This window comes from Erythrolamprus reginae, chromosome 2 (assembly GCF_031021105.1).
Source record: "Erythrolamprus reginae isolate rEryReg1 chromosome 2, rEryReg1.hap1, whole genome shotgun sequence".
Lineage (NCBI taxonomy): Eukaryota > Metazoa > Chordata > Lepidosauria > Squamata > Dipsadidae > Erythrolamprus > Erythrolamprus reginae.
The window spans coordinates 25661645-25685834 of NC_091951.1; the positions used below are offsets into that span (position 1 = coordinate 25661645).

The following is a 24190-nucleotide window of genomic DNA, read 5'->3' on the forward strand; positions in this document are numbered from 1 at the left end:
GGACGGGGCGGGCAGCGGCTGGGCGCGGCGGCGAGGGTGCGTCCGACTGCTTGGCTTCCCTCGCCGCCGCAGGCAACGTGCGTTGCGAACTTTCGGGCCGGCCAGGCTCAGTGGATCAAGCCGTGCCTCCTGGGCTTTCCGTCACTGAGCCGGCGAGGCTCAGTGATGGGAGGCGCGGCTTGATCCACTCAGCGGCCCGGAAAATTGCAGCTCGTGTTGCCTGCGGCGGCGAGTGAGGCCAAACCGAGAGCAGCATCACCGCGGCTCCTGGCTCGGTTTTCCCCGCAGCCGCAGGCAACACGGGCTGTGATTTTCCGGGCCGGCGAGGCTGTGACAGGAGGCGCGGCTTGATCAGGGAGGCGCGGCTTGATCCGCTGAGCGGCCCGGAAAATCGCAGCCCGTGTTGCCTGCGGCGGGGAGGGAGGCCAAGCCGAGAGCAGCATCACCGCGGCTCCTGGCTTGGTTTCCCTCGCAGCCGCAGGCAACACGGGCTGTGATTTTCCGGGCCGGCGAGGCTGTGACAGGAGGCGCGGCTTGATCCGCTGAGTGGCCCGGAAAATTGCAGCCCGTGTTGCCTGCGGCGGGGAGGGAGGCCAAGCCGAGAGCAGCATCACCGCGGCTCCTGGCTCGGTTTCCCTCGCAGCCGCAGGCAACACGGGCTCCGATTTTCCGGGCCGGCGAGGCTGTGACGGGAGGCGCGGCTTGATCCGCTGAGCGGCCTGGAAAATCGCAGCCCGTGTTGCCTGCGGCGGGGAGGCCAAGCCGAGAGCAGCATCACTGCGGCTCCTGGCTCGGTTTCCCTCGCAGCCGCAGGCAACATGGGCTGCGATTTTCCGGGCCGGCGAGGCTGTGACAGGAGGCGCGGCTTGATCCGGAAGGCGCGGCTTGATCTGCTGAGCAGCCCGGAAAATCGCAGCCCATGTTGCCTGCGGCGGGGAGGGAGGCCAAGCCGAGAGCAGCATCACCGCAGCTCCTGGCTCGGTTTCCCTCGATGCCGCAGGCAACACGGGCTGCGATTTTCCGGGGCGGCGAGGCTCAGTGATGGGAGGCGCGGCTTGATCCACTCAGTGGATCAAGCCGCGCCTCCCGGGCCTTCCGTCACTGAGCCTGGCCGGCCTGGAAAATCGCAGCCCGTTTTGCCTGCGGCGGCGAGGGAGGCCAAGCCGAGAGCAGCATCACCGCGGCTCCTGGCTCGGTTTCCCTCGACGCCGCAGGCAACACGGGTTGCGATTTTCCGGGCCGGCGAGGCTCAGTGACGGAAGGCCCGGGAGGTGCGGCTTGATCCAGGAGGCGCGGCTTGATCTGCTAAGCCTAGCCACCTTCCCCAAGGAGCCTCCCAACCGCAGAGGAGGCAGGGAGAACTTTGCACCACTTCGGAGCCCAGCGCAGCGCATCGTTGGGAAAACCTTCAAGGAGATAGTGGCAGCAGGAAAGAAACGGGCTCCGAAGCGGCGCAAAGTTATCCTGCCTCTCCACCTCCTACCCCTGCGGCCGCCTTCCCAAAGGAGCCTTCTGGCTGCCCAGGGGGCGGGGTTAGCTTTGTGCCGGGGAAGCGGGGGCTGCCACCCGAGCGCTCTTGCCCAGCGGGAGGCGAAGCACTGGGGTGGGGGGGGGCTGTCGGGACACCTCCTACCCCAGCACTTTGAATCCCGCCAGCCAAGAGGACTCGGGCAGAAGCTTCTGCCAGACACAGGCGATGAGGGGGAAGCTTCTGCCCGAGTGCTCTTGGCCGGCGGGATTCAAAGTGCTGGGATGGGGGTGTCACGACAGTCCCCATCCCAGCACTTTGAATCCAGCAGCTTCTGATGAAGACGGGCGGTGGGCGGGGCGAGCTGCCACAGCCCCTGGCTTCCGCGCCGCCCATCTTCATCAGAAGCTGCTGGATTCAAAGTGCTGGGATGGGGACTGTCGGGACACCCCCATCCCAGCACTTTGAATCCTGCCGCTTCTGATGAAGACGGGCGGTGGGCGGGGCGAGCTGCCACAGCCCCTGGCTTCCGTGCCGCCCGTCTTCATCAGAAGCTGCTGGATTCAAAGTGCTGGGATGGGGACTGTCGGGAAACCCCCATCCCAGCACTTTGAATCCAGCAGCTTCTGATGAAGACGGGCGGTGGGCGGGGCGAGCTGCCACAGCCCCTGGCTTCCGTGCCGCCCGTCTTCATCAGAAGCTGCTGGATTCAAAGTGCTGGGATGGGGACTGTCGGGACACCCCCATCCCAGCACTTTGAATCCTGCCGCTTCTGATGAAGACGGGCGGTGGGCGGGGCGAGCTGCCACAGCCCCTGGCTTCCGTGCCGCCCGTCTTCATCAGAAGCTGCTGGATTCAAAGTGCTGGGATGGGGACTGTCGGGAAACCCCCATCCCAGCACTTTGAATCCAGCAGCTTCTGATGAAGACGGGCGGTGGGCGGGGCGAGCTGCCACAGCCCCTGGCTTCCGTGCCGCCCGTCTTCATCAGAAGCTGCTGGATTCAAAGTGCTGGGATGGGGACTGTCGGGACACCCCCATCCCAGCACTTTGAATCCTGCCGCTTCTGCTGGATACGGGCGGTGGGCGGGGCGAGCTGCCACAGCCCCTGGCTTCCGCGCCGCCCGTCTTCATCAGAAGCGGCGGGATTCAAAGTGCTGGGGTGGGGGCCTGTCGGGACAAGCCGCGCACAAAGGCCGAGGCAAGGCTGAGCAGGCTGCGAGCGCTCTGCCAGGCGGCCAAGAAGCATTCAGGGCGAAGTGACTTCGCCCTGAATGCTTCTTGGCCGCCTGGCAGAGCGCTCGCAGCCAGCGGGCGGCGGGGGGGGGGGAAACCTCGCGGGGAAGCCGGGCAAGAGCGATCTTCTGCCGGCCATGGGCGAGCGGCGGGGAGTCGCCAATGGCCGGCAGAAGATCGCTCTTGCTGACCTGATGCCTCGCGGTGAAGCCGGGCAAGAGCGATCTTCTGCAGGTCAGCATCCTGGGCGGGCGAGCGGCGGGGAAGCCGGCGGCTGTGGCAGCTGCTGCCCCCCCACCTCCCCGGCTGTTTTAAAAGGTGACAGCCGGGCGGCAGCGGTTTTTTGGGGTTTTTTTTTTGTTGTTGCACGGATTAATAGACTTTACATTGTTTCCTATGGGAAACAATGTTTCGTCTTACGAACCTTTCGTCTTACGAACCTCCTCCTTGCACCAATTAAGTTCGTATCATGAGGTATTACTGTACATTTATTAACCTTTTTAATAGTAAATGCCCTTTAAAATAAAAGAATCTATGAATAACACCCTCCCCCCAAAAAACCTTCCAATAATGAATTCAAGGGGGAAAAGCCAAATAGTATACAGTGATCCCTCGATTTTCGCGGGGGTTGCATTCCCGGACTGCCCACGAAAATCAAATTTCCACGAAGTAGAGATGTGGAAGTAAAAACACCATTTTTTGCTATGGACAGCCAAAAACTACCCCTGCGCACCGTTTTCCAAGGCCGCGCAAGGAGCCGGGATTGAAGTTGGGGGCAGGGAGCGACGAAAGTGCGGAGGCCAGCAAAGATTGTTTTGAATGTCGGCCGCCCCCCCAGCGCCTCCGGCCCCCTCGCTGCTATCTCCCGCCCGATCCGCCCCTCTCACCGACTTTCTTGGGGCACGGTTCCTCCTGCCGCAGTGCTGGCGGCTACAGCTTCTCGTCCTCCTCATTCGGCCGCTAGCCGCTCTGAGCGCTTTGAGAATGCCCGCCCTGCCCCTATCGCAGTCCCTTAGCTGAGAGCGCTTTCGTCCCAGCTGTTAGCAAGGGGGCTGCAGGAGAGGCGGGGCAGGTGTTCTCACAGAGAGAGAGCAAGAGACAGAGCGAGATAGAAAGGAGAGAGAGAGCAAGAGGGGGAGAGTGAAAGGTAGAGAGAGAGAGAGAAATGATAGAAAAAAGGGGAGAATAAAAGAGAAATGAGAAAATGATTGAAGCTGAGAATGACAGGAAAGAGAGAGAAGTGACTCTTGGTGATGACGTATGACGTCATCGGGTGCGAAAAACCGTGGTATAGGAAAAAAAATGCGGATTATTTTTTAATTAATATCTTTTGAAAAACCGTGGTATAGCCGTTTCGCAAAGTTTGAATCCACAAAACTCGAGGAATCACTGCATTGTGAAATTAACCAAATTAACAAATCTAATTAATAATAATTCCTTTAAATAGGAAGTATAAAGAGAAAGAATAAAGATTGAAAGTTAAAAGGTTAGAATAAAGGAAAAGGGGAGGGGTAAAAAGAAAGCGCAGTAAGAAAGAAAAGGAAAATAAATAAAAAGGATCTTCTTCTTACCAACCTTCCATGGAAATCCAAGTAACACTATCGTAGCTTGCAGAACTTTATGGTTTGCAAATGGACCAATAAAATCCTCCAACCCACTCTAGACCATATCCCTTTAAATCCAGTGACATAATAAACTCATCATAACCTCCATTATCTATAGCAGCGGACCCCAAACTACGGCCCGGGGGCCGCATGCGTCCCGCTGAGGCCATTTATCCGGCCCGCGGGTGAGTCTGTCAGCCTGGAGAAACCCCCATGGGCTTTGAGCCCCGCCCGGCTTCTCCGGCTGTGTCCAGGGACCACGCCAATGTCCCCTGTAAGGTATGCTGCCACGCACACAAAAACAACCCCCCGTGCAGTTTTTTCCAAGGCCGCACTGGGGAGATGGGCATTGGAGTTGGGGTGTGGAGGGACAAGAAAAGTGTGGGGAAGTCTTGCACCAGGGAAGGTTCACACGCACCTATGCGCGCGAGCTCCCGATTCCACTGCCAGCCTGCCCTACACCTGGGGGTGGGTAGGGAGGCTGAGCACTCCAACACAAACTTCAAAGAGGCTCAGCGTCTCCCTCTCCTTCCCCACCGCCGAAGGAAGGAAGGGGGAGAAAGGGAGAGAGAAAGGGAGGGTGGTTATGGGTGATTTCAACATGTCCAACATTGACTGGAATATCCCCAGTGCCCTTACATGCAAAAGTAAGAATATAATAGAGGCCTTTACAGGAGCAGCTCTGGCACAGCTGGTAAAGACACCGACTAGAGGGGAGAATATTCTAGATTTAGTTTTTACGAATGGGAATTGGGTTTCAGAGGTTAAAGTGGGAGAAAATTTAGGTTGCAGTGACCACCTATGTTTGTGGTTTGATGTAAAAATCTGATTGTGAGCAATCCTATACTGCAACCAAACTATTGGATTTCAAAAAAACAAATTTTAATGCAATGGGGGAATATTTAAATAATGAATTAAAGGGCAGGGATAAAATGGCAGGAGCGAGCATCCAGTGGACTGTATCTCTCGAAAACGTCCAAAGATATTTCACCAGAAGAGCCCTTCACTCCTCCACTCGAAACAGAATACCCTACGAAAATAGACTAACTATCCTGGATCTTGAAAGCTTAGAACTGTGGCGCCTAAAACACGATTTAAGTATTGCCCACAAGATCATATGCTGCAACGTCCTTCCGATGAACGACTACTTCAGCTTCAACCGCAACAACACAAGAGCACACAACAGATTCAAACTTAATATTCACCGCTCCAAACTTGACTGTAAAAAATATGACTTTAACAATCGATTTGTCGAAACGTGGAACTCATTACCGGACTCAACAGTGTCAACTCCCAACCCCCAACATTGCTCCCTTAGACTCTCCACGATTGACTTCTCCAGGTTCCTAAGAGGCCAGTAGGGGCGTATATAAGTGCACTGATGTGCCTATCATACCTTGTCCAATTGTCTTTCCTTATCTCATATATCATATATATTCTCTCCTTATCTCTCTCTCTATATATATATATTATATATATATATATATCATATATACTTATATATTCTCTCCTTATCTCTTATATATATTCTCTCCCTCCCGTCTACTTCTCTTCTTTTTTACTTTCTATCTTTATATATATTACTTAATGTCTATTCTCTTCCATATATATTGTATATTGGACAAGGAATAAATAAATAAATAAATTTAAAAAGGCCATCTTAAAAGCCACTAGACTGTATGTAAGGAAAATAACTAAAGGTAAAAGGAAGAAGAAACCGCTATGCTTTAGCAATGATGTAAGGGCTATAGTCAAAGAAAAAAAGTCTGCCTATAGGACTGAGGATTGGAGAATGGCCTGTGTTGTGCCTATCCACAAGAAGGGCAGTAGAGAAGAAGCTGGTAAGTACAGGCCAGTTAGCTTGACATCAGTTATAGTTAAAATGATGGAGACTCTACTCAAAAAGAGGATATATCAGCACCTAAAAAACAATAACTTATTGGACCCAAATCAGCATGGCTTTACTGAAGGCAAATCATGTCAGACTAATCTCATTGATTTCTTTGACTATGTCACAAAGGTGGTGGATGAAGGTGGTGCCGTGGATATTGCCTATCTGGACTTCAGCAAAGCCTTTGAAAAGGTTCCACATAAAGAGCTGATAGATAAGTTAGTGAAGATTGGACAATTGCTGGATAGTTCAGTGGATTTGCAGCTGGCTGAAGCATAGACATCAGAGAGTTGTTGTTAATGGCAAGTATTCTGAGCAGAGACAGGTTACAAGCGGTGTGCCACAAGGGTCTGTTCTGGATCCTATTCTTTTTAATATGTTTGTGAGTGACATAGGGAAAGGTTTGGTAGGGAAGGTTTGCCTATTTGTTGATGACTAAAGTGTGCAATAGGGTTGATATTCCTGGAGGCCTCTGTAATATGGCAAATGATTTAGCTTTACTAGATAAATAGTCAAAGCAATTGAAACTGCAGTTTAATGCTTCCAAATGTAAAATAATGCACTTGGGGAAAAGGAATCTTCAATCTGAGTATTGTATTGGCAGTTCTGTGTTAGCAAAAACTTCAGAAGGGAGTAGTTATATATGTATGTATGTATGTATGTATGTATGTATGTATGTATGTATGACATATCTTTGCTGAATATTTAAAATTAAGGGAGACTAGGATAACTAATATTTAAAATTAAGGGAGACTATTTCAGCCATGTTCTGGCCTCATCAGCTAGCCATACCCTTACTGGGATTTGATCCTGGGGCCTCTGTCTTGTAAGGCAGAGAATTAACCTCTAGGCCACTAGGTGTGATCCCTTTTGCTTTGTACCAGGGAGGGACTATATGTTTTTCCTGTTGGATCACCCTGGTATATTGAAGGAATGTCACAGCTTCTTTTTGGCTCTAGACCCAACCCAGGGCCATTTCAAGGGAGTTAATTTATTCATAGCCAACAAATGTGGTGTCACCAGCACTCTATACACCAGGATCACAATCTCCCTCTTCCTGCTTGTTATACTTCTAGCTATACAGCCAAGCATTCTAATTGCTTTCCCTACCACCTGATCACACTGTTCACCCATTTTGAGACTGATAGAAATCACTATCCCTAAATCCTTTTCTGAAGTTTTTGCTAACACAGAACTGCCAATACAATACTCAGATTGAGGATTCCTTTTCCATAATTTTGAAACATTAAACTGCAGTTTCCACTGCTTTGACCACTTATCTAATAAAGCTATATCATTTGCCATATTACAGATGCCTCCAGAAATATCAACCCTATTACACAGTTTAGAGTCATTGGCATATAGGCAAACCTTCCCTACCAAAACTTCCCCTTTATTTCTTTATAAAAAATTAATTTAGGGAAAAATGTCCCCCCCCTTTTTTTTATGTTGGTCTTGTAAATATGTAAATATATAAATAAATAAAATAAAAATCTTTAAGGAAAAATGTTTCCCCATTCCCCCTCCTTTTTTTGTATGTTGGTCTTGTAGATATTTTGTCCTCGGAGAGGGGGGCATACAAATCTAAATAATAATAATAATAGTAATAATAATAACAACAACAATAATAATCACAATAATCACAATCCCAGGGGACAGCAGAATTGAGGAGAAGCAGCTGGAGAAATTAGTGAAATACGAAGATCTAAAAATCGAGCTGCAACGACTGTGGCATAAGCCAGTGAAAGTGGTCCCAGTGGTACTTGGCATGCTGGGCACAGTGCCAAAGGATCTCAGCAGACATTTGAAAACCATCGGAATTGACAAAATCTCCATCTGTCAATTGCAAAAGGCTGCTTTACTGTGATCGGTAAACATAATTCGCCGCTACATCACACAGTCTTAGGTGCTTGGGAAGCGCCCGACTGGTGATGAAATACGAAATCCAGCATAGTGATCTCGTTTGCTGTGTTGTATTGACATAATAATAATAATAATAATAATAATAATAATAATAAATCTAAACTTGGTAAGCTAAGTAGCATCATATTTCACTATTTTACTAGGCTCACTTGAAGAAGTCAGTTGGTAGAAGTTAAAAACTTTTTGATATTTTATAGAATTTGTACAGTGAAAACATCTTGCAAACTTAGAGACGGGACAAGAGAGCTTTTCTGCCGCTATAATGAGATGGCAGTCAGAAAAGCAGAATCTCTGCCAGAAACGTGAGGAGTTAAAACCATCGAGTACTGAATTGCTAGAAAAGATCGGAGGGAAGAAACGCAAAACTTCCTTTTCCGGAAGACTGATGGCGGGAAGGTAGCCTGCAGAGCGGCTTTTGTGGTCTTCCGAGGATCGAAGCAGGAGCTGGTAGGTGAGTTGAGGGCAGGTGGGAGGAGAGTCCGGGAGCGAGTTAGGCTGTTTGGTTTCCTCCACGGCCTGGAAGCAGAGAAGCAACCGGGCTGAAACCTGTCAGCTGCTGCAGGTTCCTCTCCTGCCCAAATATAAGCCCACTGGTGCTGCACGCTGCTAAACTGATGGCTGCAATTTTCTGCTAGTGGGAACAATGAAAATGCCTCTTTCAAGTTAAGGTTGATTTTTTGAGAGTGGCTTCCCTGCAGATGTTGCGGGTGCAAACTTAGATCACCTGATGTGCAAGGGAAGAAACCATGTTAAGCTTGTTATATATTATTTGTTAACCAAACTAATTTATGAGTAGAAATAATAGATTTAAAGATATATTTGCTCCCAACCAGTATATTATGTTCATAGAAGGCTTCATTTTAACAGAAGGCTAGAATTGTTTGCGTATTTCTTTGGCCATAAATGCCAACTAGCAGTGGAATCTACTAAATATCTTCCTAAATATTGGTCTAGTCATTAAAGTATCATACATTTGTTGATTCCTCCAGTTCAAAGTTTGGAAATGTAAATTAGCATATCACTTAATGTTCAATTTTATAAGAGCTCTGTTTTAAGAGAACTGTCTGAGAGAGCTTATCTACAATTTTGGTCAGGAAACTATCTTTACTGCCCAAAAGCAATATCAGTAAGTCTTACTAAGCCCAACATTTATTACAAAAGCGAGTACAGTTTGTGACAGTTTCCATCATTTTCCAACCATATTTGATGGGGGGGGGGGAGGTTCCTACTGTTTTGAGCCTGGAAGTGAAATCTGTGGCATCTCACTATGACACTATGCGGTATTCCAAGTATAAATACAGTATGGAATGCAGTATGGAACACTGCATTTAGTTTTGATCGCCACAATGCAAAAAGGATGTTGAGACTTTAGAAAAAGTGCAGAGAAGAGCAACAAAGATGATCAGGGGACTAGAAGCTAAAACATATGAAGAATGGTTGCAGGAACTGAGCATGGCTATATTAATTGAAAGAAAGACCAGGGGAGACATGATAGCAGTGTTCCAATATCTCAGGGGTTGCCATAAAGAAGAAAGAGTCAACCTATTCTCCAAAGCACCTGAAGGCAGGGCAAGAAGCAATGGGTGGAAACTAAACAAAGGAGAGAAGCATCTTAGAACTAAGGAGAAAATTCCGCTGACTTGCATCTTAAGGAGGTACAGTAACTTCACATTTGAAGTATGTGGAAAAATTCAGAATATTAGTTTCACAATTCATGTAAACATAATCTGTGCCCAACTGTTTCAGGATCTGGTAAACAATGGAAGTACACAGGAGCTTACACAGAGAAATAATGTTGAACAAGTTATCCCTTAGTGCAGTACATAACCAATTAAGTATGGTGATAGGAATAAAAATGATAATTTATAAGAATATAAGGTAAACATGTTCGACAAGGAGGGTTGCTCTCAAGGCCAAATTAAAAGTGAAAAGGAAACATAATAAAGTACATCTCCAGCATGACCACATTGTACATATTTTCAACAAGAGCTTTAATAAGTAAGTTTTACTTTGCAAGATGTAGAACATATATTAAATATGAAATAAATACTCCATATTAACACTGTCTATTCCTTATTAAAGCATGGGCAATTTGGCATTTCATGACAATAACAGTTATTGTTTCTATTGTATCATAACTCCCATTAAAGACCAAAATAATGAGCCATTCTTTAGCCAAAAGGGGAAATAAGTGGAGCAGTGGGGGAAAGCAAATTAAGTAAGATTGTATTGAATTACTAGAAAAGATAGGAGAGAAGAAACACAGACCTTCCTTTTCTGGAAGACTGATGGGGGGGAGGTAGCCTGAAGAGCCACTTTTGTGCTCTTCCGAGGATCGAAGCAGCAGCTGGAAGGTGAGTTAGAAACATAGAAACATAGAAGACTGACGGCAGAAAAAGACCACATGGTCCATCTAGTCTGCCCTTATACTATTTCCTGTATTTTATCTTACAATGGATATATGTTTATCCCAGGCATGTTTAAATTCAGTTACTGTGGGGAAAGTAGAAAAGTTGAGGGCAGGTAGGAGGAGAGTTTGTGACAGAGTTGGAAGGGACCTTGCGGGTCTTCTATTCCGACGCCCTGCACAAGCAGGTGACTCAATACCATTTCAGACAATTAGTTAGTTGTTCTCAGTTGTCAGGAAAATTCTCCTTAATTAATTGTAGGCTGCTTCTCTCCTGGATTAGATAGAACATAGAAACATAGAAGTCTGACGGCAGAAAAAGACCCATGGTCCATCTAGTCTGCCCTTATACTATTTTCTGTATTTTATCTTAGGATGGATATATGTTTATCCCAGGCATGTTTAAATTCAGTTACTGTGGATTTATCTACCACGTCTGCTGGAAGTTTGTTCCAAGGATCTACTACTCTTTCAGTAAAATAATATTTTCTCATGTTGCTTTTGATCTTTCCCCCAACTAACCTCAGATTGTGTCCCCTTGTTCTTGTGTTCACTTTCCTATTAAAAACACTTCCCTCCTGGACCTTATTTAACCCTTTAATATATTTAAATGTTTCGATCATGTCCCCCCTTTTCCTTCTGTCCTCCAGACTATACAGATTGAGTTCATTAAGTCTTTCCTGATACGTTTTATACTTAAGACCTTCCACCATTCTTGTAGCCCGTCTTTGGACCCGTTCAATTTTGTCAATATCTTTTTGTAGGTGAGGTCTCCAGAACTGAACACAGTATTCCAAATGTGGTCTCACCAGCATTCTATATAGCGGGATCATAATCTCCCTCTTCCTGCTTGTTATACCTCTAGCTATGCAGCCAAGCATCCTACTTGCTTTCCCTACCGCCTGACTGCACTGTTCACCCATTTTGAGACTGTCAGAAATCACTACGCCTAAATCCTTTTCTTTTGAAGTATTTGCTAACACAGAACTGCCAATACAATAGTCAGATTGAGGATTCCTTTTCCCCAAGTGCATTATTTTACATTTGGAAACATTAAACTGCAGTTTCCATTGCTTTGACCATTTATCTAGTAAAGCTAAATCATTTACCATATTGCCGACGCCTCCAGGAATATCAACCCTATTGCACACTTTAGAGTCATCGGCAAATAGGCAAACCTTCCCTACCAGACCTTCCCCTATGTCACTCACAAACATATTAAAAAGAATAGGACCCAGAACAGACCCTTGTGGCACACCGCTTGTAACCTGACTCTGCTCAGAATACTCGCCATTCACAACAACCCTCTGGTGTCTATGCTTCAGCCAGCTGCAAATCCATTGAACTATCCAGGGATTAAGTCCAATCTTCACTAATTTATCTATCAGCTCTTTATGTGGAACCGTATCAAAGGCTTTGCTGAAGTCCAGGTAGGCAATATCCACGGCACCACCTTCATCCAACACCTTTGTGACATAGTCAAAGAAATCAATGAGATTAGTCTGACATGATTTGCCTTCAGTAAAGCCATGCTGATTTGGGTCCAATAAGTTATTGTTTTTTAGGTGCTGATTTATCCTCTTTTTCAGTAGAGTCTCCATCATTTTAACGACAACTGATGTCAAGCTAACTGGCCTGTAGTTACCAGCTTCTTCTCTACTGCCCTTCTTGTGGATAGGCACAACACTTGCCATTCTCCAATCCTCAGGAACATCTCCTGTTAACAAGGATTGGTTAAACAAATCAGTCAGGGGGGTAGCAATGACAGATCTGAGTTCTTTAAGAACTCTGGGGTGGATGCCATCTGGACCCATTGCCTTATTTATCTTTAATCGTTCAAGTTCTTCTAAGACATCGGCTTCTAAGATCACTGGAGCTGAATCCGTACAGTTGGAAGCAATGCTATATCCCTCTATAGTATTATTTTGTAAGGTGTCTTTTGAGAAAACTGAACAGAAGTAGCTATTGAAATGGTCAGCGATCTCCTTATTCCCATTAATGCATGTATTTTTCCCGGTACTAAGCTTCGTGATGCCACAGTTTTTCTTCTTCTTATCACTAATATATCTGAAAAAGGTTTTATCTCCCTTCTTTAGAGATTTGGCAATTTCTTCCTCTTTTGAGGCTTTAGCAGCATATATTATCTGTTTCGCCTCCTTCTGTCTCATTTTATACACCTCCCTATCAGCTATACTTCCAGACTCTTTATACCTCCTATAGGCAGCCTTTTTTTCATTGACTATAGTCCTTACATCATTGCTAAACCATAGCGGTTTCTTCTTCCTTTTACCTTTAGTTATTTGTCTTACATACAGTCCAGTGGCTTTTAAGATGGCCTTTTTAAATACAGTCCACTGGGTGCTCGCTCCTGCCATTTTATCCCTCCCCTTTAATTCATTATCTAAATATTCCCCCATTGCATTAAAATTTGTTTTTCTGAAATCCAATACTTTGGTTGCATTATAGGATTGCTCACAATGAGTTTTTACATCAAACCACAAACATAGATGGTCACTGCAACCTAAATTTTCTCCCACCTTGACATCTGAAACCCAATTCCCATTTGTAAAAACTAAATCTAGAATATTCTCCCCTCTAGTTGGTGTCTTAACCAGCTGTGCCAGAGCTGCTCCTGTAAAGGCCTCTACTATATTCTTACTTTTGCATGTAAGGGCACTGGGGATATTCCAGTCAACATCAGGCATGTTGAAATCACCCATAACCACAATATCTCCCTTTACTGCCATTTGGGTAATTTCATCCACCATCTTGTTGTCATATTCCTCAGATTGCCCTGGAGGCCTATAGATCACCCCAATTCTAATGACAGAACCGTCTTTATTTTGCATGCAAATCCAGAGGGTCTCTAGATCTTGACATGTATTTTGAATTAGTGTTGTTTTTAGAGTTTCTTTAACATAAATGGCTACTCCACCTCCCCTTCTCTCTATTCTATCCTTCCTATACAGTGTATATCCTGGTATGGATATTTCCCATTCATTAGAATCCTTAAACCATGTCTCAGTTATGGCAACCAGGTCCAAATTATCTCTAGATATTATGGCCATTAATTCACAGAGCTTGTTGCTCAAGCTTCGAGCATTCGTGCACATTACACGAAGAACATTATTTTCTTTATTAGTTTGCCCCTTATCATCAACAACTACATCTATTTTATTTGCAGCTCCCTTTTCATAAGCTTCCAAAAACTGCTTTATCCTCATTGGTCGGGGACAGAAATCACCCACATCAGTTACATCTCTGTCCCCTTTACCTAGTTTAAATGCCTGTCCAAAAAAGTTCTGAATTCCTCACCGAGTACCTGGGTACCTCTGTATGATGGATGCAAACCATCCCTCTTAAACAACTCCCTATTAGACCACCTACTGACATCATGACTTACATAGCCAAAACCTTCAGCTTTACACCACTGCTTTAACCACACATTAAACTCTATGATACACGTTGTTTTATCCTCTTGGCCACAAACCGGTAACACCTCTGAGAAAGTCACTGAATCTGCTATTTTACCCAGCTCCACACTTAGACATTGAAAATCTCTTTTTACTACATTGACATTTCTCTGGGACAAATCATTTGTGCCAAGATGCACCACCACATCAATGTTATTACCTTTACTCACAGCCTTGACAATGTTTGTAATCCTCCTCCTGTCCCTGCTGGCAGTGGCCCCTGGGAGACACCTCAGCACCTTCACCACGTCCTTACTCTGTCCCAAATCAACACCTCTAACAGTCGAATCACCCACAAGAAAATGTGTCCTCTTTTTATTTCTACTAACTGCACTTGATGGTTTGATTCCACCCACTGCTCCTTGTCTTGCCTTCTGCTGCACTGCAAAATAAGTTGACCCCGTTCTTGGCCCTTCAACTATTGGAACATTGATATCACGTCACCCTTAATCCTTCTTTTCAATAGACTAGACATACTCAATTCCTGCAACCCTTCTTTATGTGTTTTAGCCTCAAGCCCCCTATTGCTCTTCTCTGCCCTCTTTATAGAGTCTCAACACCTTTTTTAAAAACATGGCAATCAAAACTAGTTGCAGTAATGCAAGTGTGATCTTACCAAAGCATTATAAATTGATACTAACACTTCACATGATCTTCATTCTAGCCCTGTGTTAAGGCAGCCTAGGATTGCATCAGTTTTTGTGGCCACTGCATCACACTGTTGGCTCTTTTTAGTTGATTGTTCACTATGGTAGGACTTCAAGATCCATCTCGCCATTACTGCTATTGAGCCAGGTTTTTCGTGTGCAACCTCTTTTCTTTTCTCCACTGAATTTCATTTTGTTGGATAGGGCCCAGTGTTCGAATCTATCAAGATTCTTCTGTATATTGAGTCTGTCTATTGGGGTGTTGGCTATTCCTGCCAGCTTAGTGTTATCTACAAATTGTCCTCTGGGAATTTGGTGGAATATAAGTACAAACAAACAATGAGTTCCCATTGTAGTCATTCATTGAAATTATTCATGAAGATATTGAAGAATACTGAGATTAACATAGAGCCTTGGTGTACTTCACTGCTTACTTCCCTCCATATAGATGTACAGTGGTACTTCTACTTACGAACTTAATTCGTTCCGTGACCCGGTTCGTAACTAGAAAAGTTCGTAAGTAGAGGCAATTTTTCCCATAGAAATCAATGTAAACGATTTTGAATAATGCGAATAATGCGTGCAAACCCATCCCAAAACTCACCCCTTTTGCCTTATTACTGCCTGCATTCTGATCCTTTTTCGGGGGTGGCTGGCAAGGGCGTAAAGACAGTGGAGGCTGCCCGGAGAGAACCTCATGGGTGGATTGAAATGTGCGGGAAGCTGCCTGGTGGCTTGTCAGCCGACAGGGCTTCCACCCTCCTTGAAAGTTTTCCATGACAGTAGCAGGCAAAGGGGAATCTGGAGGAGTCCCTTCAAGGCGCCCAAAGCAGCGGGTTTTAATTCCTCCTACCTTCCATCCCCGCGGACCCTTCCCGATGCCTCCCTGCCATCCGCCAAGGAAGAAGTTTTCTGAGAGGGGCACCATAAAAATCTAATAAATAATAATAAAAAATAAATAAAAAGAAGAAGAGAGCGGAAAAGTTGTGAGGGGTGGTAGAAGGACCCGCGTGAGGAACTAGAAGGAAACCCGTGGAGCAGGGTGAAGAGAGCCAGGCAGAGGAGGAGGGTGCAAGGCAGGGTTTATCCCCAGCCTTGATCCCGAAGGCCAATCCGTGAAGTGAGCATCGGAGTCGCTGCGGTCTTTTGGGGAGCGCTCCATCAGAGACTTCTCCATGTTTTCACTACTAAAGGCTTTGGTGCACAAAAGCCAAGGACGGTTGCTCTCTTTTAGGGAGAGGGACTTGGACTGAACGACTCTCCATTGGAGTTTTTGCCGGTCCATGGTGAGAATCCGGCACTACAGCAGGAAATGTGTTGCCCCCGCTGTGTTCTGGCTTCCATGTTTTTTAAATTACCAATGAGTCATCTGGTAAGGTGGGTTGTTTCCAGATTCCAGCTACCACCATTCCGGCTGCCATTAATATGTGTATCGTTAGGTAATAATTATCTTGGCCCAATTTTTTATCTATGATTCCTAGAAGAAATGCTTTTGATTTCTTATTTATTTTGACTTTAATTATGTCCCTTATCCATTTTTGTATTTTGGTCCAAAATTTCTTGATCGATGGACAAGTCCACCACATAAGATAATAGGTTCCCATATTTTCTTTACGACTCCAACAATGTGGCTTTAATCTAGAATACATTTGGGCTAATCTTGCAGGAGGGAGATGCCATCATCTATAACACGTTTTGTATAAGCTCTCCCTATAAGTCAATTTCATCAATTTATAATTTTTAGGCTAAGTTATGTCCAAAATTTTTGTTCCAATTGTGAATATTAGTTAGAAAATTAGAAAGGAGATTCGTACGACCCCCACCCTCCTTGCCTTCCGTAACAGTCTGAAGACGCACTTATACCGCCAGGCCTGGGGCCATCAGAACTCAATGAATGTGTTGAGAGAATGTAACATGAATAGAATGATTGTTTTTTATGGCGGTTTTTTTGGGGGGTGTTCAATTTTAATTAAATCAAGAGGCATAAACGATAATGACTATTTTTGGAAGTTAAGTTATAGCATTTAATTAGGAAGAAACTGGACAATTACAGGTGGTAGACCCAGGCAACAAAAATAGGAGGAAGGAGGCAGCATTAGATCAAAAGTAGATGTACCCGGAATAATATATTAAAAATATAAATATATATAAAGGGAAAGATATGTTTAAGAAATAGCTCTGATGTTGACATGATTGAAACATTTATATATGTTAAAGGGTTAAATAAAGTCCAGGAGGGAAGTGTTTTTAATAGGAAAGTGAACACAAGAACAAGGGGACACAATCTGAAGTTAGTTGGGGGGAAAGATCAAAAGCAACGTGAGAAAATATTATTTTACGGAAAGAGTAGTAGATCCTTGGAACAAACTTCCAGCAGACGTCGTAGATAAATCCACAGGAACTGAATTTAAACATGCCTGGGATAAACATATATCCATTGTAAGATAAAATACAGAAAATAGTATAAGGGCAGACCAGATGGACCATGAGGTCTTTTTCTGCCGTCAGACTTCTATGTTTCTATGTTGAAATGAAGTTAAGGCTTCTGAATTGATAGTCTGCTAACCATAAAAGGGAGTAAGAGGAAGTAGAAAGGGAAGTAGGAAAGAGGTAGAGAAGGAGAAAGAAGGTAGAGGGAAGAGAGGGAGATAAAGGGAGGGGAGTAGTATGAAATATAGAAGGAAAGCAGACTGGAGATAAAAGTATGAAAGGAGAAAACCAAGGATATATGTTTATGATATTTCGGATAGAAATATATAACTGGATGTCTCGATAATATGGTATATGTACGAATGTTTGTGTAAGTTTGGTGAAAAAAATAGAAATTATTAAAAAAAATAAATGAGTGACCACACATATTTTTGACGTCAAGAATATAAGTGCTGGAAAAGCTCCAGGGATTGTGGGGAAATGCAGATATTGCAAATGACAGCTGATTATGCACAAGAAGATCCACACGGGAGAAAAGTCTTGAAAGTGCTCCCAATGTGGTAAATTCTTTAGTGAGCATGGCAACATGGCGATACCTCAGCGGAATCGCATGATGTAAGAGTGTCCAGATTGTGTGAAAGTTTCATTGGAAGGCCTCACCTCATGAGACAACAGAGGACTCATATACGGGGGGTAAATGTTCCCGCTAATATTTTTTCGGTGTGGGCGGAAAAGTATAGTGTCTGAGTGGCATAGAAGTATAAATAAATAAATAAATAAATGAATAAGCAAATAAATAAGCAAATAAACAAAGAAACAAATAAAAATTAAATTAAATTTAATAATTTAATTAAATTTAATAATTTAATTAAATTAAAAATTAAATTAAATTAAAAATTAAATTAAATTAAATTATTAAATTAAATAAATAAATTAAATTAAATTAAATTAAATAATTAAATTAAATTAAATTAAATTAATCTCCCCCCTGCCTCTGTGTGTGTGTGTTTCTATGTGAACTCTTGAACCATTTCCAAAAAAAGGTGAGGGCTGGGGGTTTTTTTCTCCGTTATTATTTAAGTGCTTTTTACCATATGCTTTAAATCAAGAGTCACTTCTCTCTCTGTTTCTCTCTCTTTCCTGTCATTCTCTGCCTCATTTTCTCATTTCTCTTTTTTTCTCCCCTTTTTTCTATCATTTCTCTCTCTCCCTTCCTTCCACTCTTCTCTCTTTCTTGCTTTGTCTCTCTCTCTCTCTGGCTGGCATTTTGTCAGACTTTGAAGACATAGATTTTCTCCATATGTGTTTGTGTGTGTAGGTGGGTGTGTTTGTTTTTTTATTCAATCCATATACACTGTTTCCCCGAAAATAAGACATCCTGAAAATAAGTCCCACAGGGCTTTTCAGGACATGCATTGAAATAAGCCCTGTCCTGAAAATAAGCCCCCTCCCCAATACTTTCTGGGGAAAAGAGGAACATGCTGGGAAGTGTTCTTTCCCTGGCGGGGACTCTTTTACACAAGAAAGTGAGAGAAAGCGAGAGCAGGTGTGCAAACACCCGCAGGACTAGCTCGGCTCATATGGGCTCTGCGTACATCATTTTGAAATGCGCTCCTCCCTGTGAAAAACAGCAGACAACCTTCGAAGCCTTCATCGCAGGCAGGAGCATGTTTCAAAATTCTGCAGAAGGCAGCTCAGAGCAGCCAAACCAGTTTAGCAAGTGAGGGAGTCAGAGAGAAGGGGCAGAGCCAAAAGCGAGGGCGACAGGGACCTCTGCTTCTCAAGCCCTGGGCTCATCTGGGCTCTGCCTATGTTAGTTTGAAACGCCTCCTGCTTGCTCGCCGGCTCAGGTCTTTTCATCCACCACCTGTCTCCTTCAGATGGGGGATGCAGGCAAGGGCGGTGCATTTTAATGCCCTGCAGGACACTGATCCTCCTCCGCCTCCTAATATCGGGGAAAGGAGGAGGGGGAAGAAACTCTCGCAGGCTGCATAAGGTATCTGAGCTGAGAGCCAAACTTCTAGTTGGGCTGAGCTGCGCTTCCTTCCTTGCCAGTACAGTGGTACCTCATGATACGAACTTAATTGGTTCCAGGAGGAGGTTCGTAAGGTGAAAAGTTCGTAAGACGAAACAATGTTTCCCATAGGAATCAATGTAAAAGCAAATAATGCGTGCAAATCCTTCAGGAAAATCCCAAACTTTAGAAGGGAGGTGAACAGAGGGCAGGGAGGAGCAGCTAAAGGGGGCGGGTGGAAGAAGCAAGGCTAAGCTAAAGGGTGAGTAGGAAGGAAGAAAGGCAAGGGAGGCGCCCCTCCCTTTTCTTTCTTCAAAAGACACCCTTTCAGTGCCTCTGCAGGCACGTTGTTCTCTGCAAAGTCTTTCCCCCTCCAAGCCGCCCCTCCCTTTTCTTTTTTCAAAAGACACCCTTTCAGTGCCTTTGCAAGCACGCTGTTCTCTACAAAGTCTTTCCCCTCCAAGCAGCCCCTCCCTTTTCTTTCTTCAAAAGACACCCTTTCAGTGCCTCTGCAAGCACGCTGTTCTCTGCAAAGTCTTTCCCCCTCCAAGCCGCCCCTCCCTTTTCTTTCTTCAAAAGATACCCTTTCAGTGCCTCTGCAAGCACGCTGTTCTCTGCAAAGTCTTTCCCCCTCCAAGCCGCCCCTCCCTTTTCTTTCTTCAAAAGACACCCTTTCAGTGCCTCTGCAAGCACGCTGTTCTCCTACTTTTGTTAATGCAAAGTCTTTCCCCCTCCACACCGCCCCTCCCTTTTCTTTCTTCAAAAAAGGGGGGGGAAAGAAACCCCTTCATCCCAGCAGCAGCGGCTTGGGTTCGTAAGGTGAAAATAGTTTGGAAGAAGAGGCAAAAAAATCTTAAACACCGGGTTCGTATCTCGAAAAGTTTGTTAGAAGAGGCGTTCGTAAGATGAGGTACCACTGTACTTGAGTTTAGCAGCTCTGTGTGCCGGTTGGCTGGTCTCTTTAGGAAATAAAAGCTTGAAAAATACAGAAACTCTCCTCATGAGGTTAAGCAATTAACAACTTCTCGCAGTGAGAAGAGTTTCTCTACCGTGCAAGGGTTTTTTCTGTAAAGAGACCAGCTGAGAGATACACAGAGCTGCCAAACTCCAGTACCGGTAAGACACCTGTCTCGCGCCCCACCCCCTTGGTGATCTGCTCCGCCCTCCCAGCCACCCCAAATTGTGTCTTATTTTCAGAAGGAAACAGCATCTACAATTATATAATCTATCCCTAGCATTTCAAGATTTATTTGATGATAGTCCTTTGTATTGCTGAGAAATCTTGATTGACCCGATTAAATCTCTAACTATTTTATAAACAATTAAAATACTACTTTTCTTTTAATCTTACAGACAAAGAGAATGGCAATAAGAGCACTCTGGACAATTGTAAATAAGAACCAACGTTGAAAAGGGAAGAAAATCAAGCGGAAAATCAAAATATTACCATTTCGTTCAGAAAACCATACAATTCCTACAGCAGCTGTTACACGAGAGAGAAAATCAAGACAGATTTCAAACTCGAATAAGCAGATTAAGAAGAACTCAAGGAAAGGTTACATGAAAAGTCAAAGGAGATTATTTTTCAATCAGAAAACAATGAAATATCTGGAAGTCAGTGAGGAGGAAAAGGTCAATAGTAAAATCATGTAGAGAAGACAGGAATGAAAGCCTCTCCCACCACTAAACAAAGCATTGCCCCTATTTTTGGTGACCTCAACTGTGGGAAAGCAACATAAATTTGCCTAATGTTGAAAACAAAGAGATTGTAAATCATAGCTGTTTTTGCAATGAGGAGCTAGACATGCGAAAAGCATACGTATTATCTCAATGTAGCAAAATCTGATCAGAACAGCTCCCTTGTGATTCATGGAAGCAACCACACAAGAGGGAAACCACAAAAGTGCTCCCTATATGCTAAGTCTTTTAGTGAACATGGCAACATGGTGGAATACCAGAAGACACACATGGAAGAGAAAACATATGACTGTGCAGATTGTGTAAATGTTTCTTCAGAAATTCTCAGGTCATGAGACACTAAAGGACACACACGAGAATAAAAGGATTTGAACATCCTTTTCTATGAGAAAGATTTCAAACAGAGAATTCCAGCCTGCTGAACTACCCGACTCGCAAAGAAGAGAAAACATTTGAATGTGCTGAGTATGTAAAAAAATTAGTAGTAATTTCAGTCATGAAACACCAGAGGTCTCACGCAGGAAAGAAATCATTTGAATGTCCTGACTGTGGGAAAAGTTTTAGTGATAGTTCCAAGCTGGTGGAAAACCAGAGGACTCACACAGGAGAGAAACCCTTTGAATGTCCTGACCGTGGCAATAGTTTTAGTCAGAATTCCGACCTGGTGCAACACCAGAGGACTCACACAGGAGATAAACCCTTTGAATGTCCTGGCTGTGAGAAAGGTTTTAGTCAGAATTCTGACCTGGTGAAACACCAGAGGACTCACACAGGAGAGAAACCCTTTGAATGTCCTGTCTGTGGGAAAAGTTTTAGTCAGAATTCTGACCTGGTGAAACACCAGAGGACTCACACAGGAGAGAAACCCTTTGAATGTCCTGACTGTGAGAAAAGTTTTAGTCAGAATTCTGACCTGGTGAAACACCAGAGGACTCACACAGGAGAGAAACCCTTTGAATGTCCTGACTGTGAGAAAAGTTTTAGTCAGAATTCTGACCTGGTGAAACACAAGAGGACTCACACAGGAGAGAAACCCTTTGAATGTCCTGACTGTGGGAAAAGTTTTAGTCAGAATTCCGATCTGGTGCAACACCAGAGGACTCACACAGGAGAGAAACCCTTTGAATGTCCTGACTGTGGGAAAAGTTTTAGTCAGAATTCCGACCTGGTAAAACACATGAGGACTCACACAGGAGAGAAACCCTTTGAATGTCCTGACTGTGCGAAAAGTTTTAGTCAGAATTCCGACCTGGTGAAACACCAGAGGACTCACACAGGGGAGAAACCCTTTGAATGTCCTGACTGTGGGAAAAGTTTTAGTCAGAATACCAACCTGGTGAAACACCAGAGGACTCACACAGGAGAGAAACCCTTTGAATGTCCTGACTGTGAGAAACGTTTTAGTCAGAATTCTGACCTGGTGAAACACAAGAGGACTCACACAGGAGAGAAACCCTTTGAATGTCCTGACTGTGGGAAAAGTTTTAGTCAGAATACCAACCTGGTGAAACACCAGAGGACTCACACAGGAGAGAAACGCTTTGAATGTCCTGACTGTGGGGAAAAATTTAGTCAGAATTCCAGCCTGGTGAAACACCAGAGGACTCACACAGGAGAGAAACCCTTTGAATGTCCTGACTGTGAGAAAAGTTTTAGTCAGAATTCCAACCTGGTGCAACACCTGAGGAGTCACACAGGAGAGAAACCCTTTGAATGTCCTGTCTGTGGAAAATGTTTTAGTCAGAATTCCAACCTGGTGCAACACCAGAGGACTCACACAGGAGAAAAACCCTTTGCATGTCCTGTCTGTGGGAAATGTTTTAGTCAGAATTCCAACCTGGTGCAACACCAGAGGACTCATACAGGAGAGGAACCCTTCAAATGTACTGTGGGAAAGGTTTTAGCGATAGTTCCAGCCTGGTGAAACACCAGAGGACTCACACAGGAGTGAAACCCTTTGAATGTCCTCCCTGTGGGAAACGTTTTAGTGATAGTTCTGGCCTGGTGAAACACCAGAGGACTCACACAGATGAGAAACCCTTTTAATGTAGGAAAAGTTTTAGTCGTAAGTTCAGCCTAGTGAGGAACCTTTTGAATGAACTGATTGTGGGAAAAGTTCTAACCTGGTGCAAAACCAGAGGACTCATACAGGAGGAAAACCCTTTCAATGTCCTGATTGTGGGAAAGGTTTCAGTCATGATTCCCATCTCATGGTACACCAGAGGACTCACACAGGAGAGAAACTCTTTGAATGTCCTGATTGATGGATTGTTGCATCCCTCTCATCCTTGACACAAACTGTTTCAACTCCTACCCTCAGAACGTTGCTACAGAGCACTGCACACCAAGACAACTAGACACAAGTATAGTTTTTCCCCAAACACCATCACTCGGCTAAACAAATAATTCCCTCAACACATTCAAACTATTTACTAAGTCTGCACTTTCCTCCCACTAATGACTGTATGACTGCAACTTTTTGCTTGTATCCTTAAGATTTTTATTAATATTGATTATTTCTTCATTTCATATTTGACCCCTAAAATTATTAAGTGTTTTATCTCCTGATTCTTGACAAATGTATCGGTAATGTACACTGAGAGCATATCCACCAAGACAAATTCCCACTTGGGCAATGAATAATTCTATGAATATTCTTATTGTTGGAAAGGTTTTAGTCATAATTCTAGCCTGATGAAACACCAAAGGACTCACACAGGAGAGAAACACTTTGAATGTTCTGATTGTGGGAAAGGTTTCAGTCTTATTTCCCATCTTGTGATATACCACTGATGTTAAAAACATTATGAACAGATTAAAAATCTGGCAACGGGCCTGGAAAAGCAGGAACTGCTGTCTCTGGAGCAGGAGGACGAAGCGCAGAATCAGGATTTACTGAAACAAGTAGGGAGCCCTGAAACACGGGATGTACACGAAGAGGCAGTCAGGCGATAAATCACTGGATTGATGACCTTTTTGACAGGCAAATGTTCCGGGCAAAGAATTTTAAAAATGCTTTTCTCTCCAATCAGAAATACAATATAAAATACCAACAACATCAAATTGCATCACAATAAATCAATTTTGAGATTACGGTGTACAAATCCAATGCTACCTCCTTTATTTTTGACATCTGGACAAAAATAGCTTACATTATACTAATAAGCTATTAACTAATACACTTTTTAAGGTGTTCCTAATTTTGATCACCTCTAATTGATTTGGCTGTAATATTTCAAATTTCTCCATATCAATTTTCATGTACAGTGGTACCTCAAGATACGAACCCCTCGTCTTACGAACAACCCGTGATACGAACCCGGGGTTCAGAAAATTTTGGCCTCTTCTTACGAACGTTTTTCGTCTTACGAACGCCAAACCCGAACTTCCGGGTTCGGCAT

At 44.3% G+C, this 24190-nt stretch overlaps 1 protein-coding gene across 2 annotated transcripts; it reads left to right on the forward strand.

The window, feature by feature from the left end:
• Nucleotides 1-8489: 8489 nt before the first annotated feature.
• On the forward strand, nt 8490-23893 carry LOC139160053 (zinc finger protein 271-like). Of its 2 annotated transcripts, none has more exons than XM_070737580.1 (2): nt 8490-8571; nt 20445-23893. In XM_070737580.1, the coding sequence occupies exon 2, from the start codon at nt 21286-21288 to the stop codon at nt 22711-22713; it is 1428 nt and encodes a 475-aa protein (XP_070593681.1). In that variant the 5' UTR covers nt 8490-8571; nt 20445-21285; the 3' UTR covers nt 22714-23893. The 2 variants fall into 2 exon arrangements, with proteins under 2 accessions (XP_070593681.1, XP_070593682.1); XM_070737581.1 differs by having other exon boundaries at nt 8490-8567.
• The last annotated feature ends 297 nt before the right edge of the window (nt 23894-24190 follow it).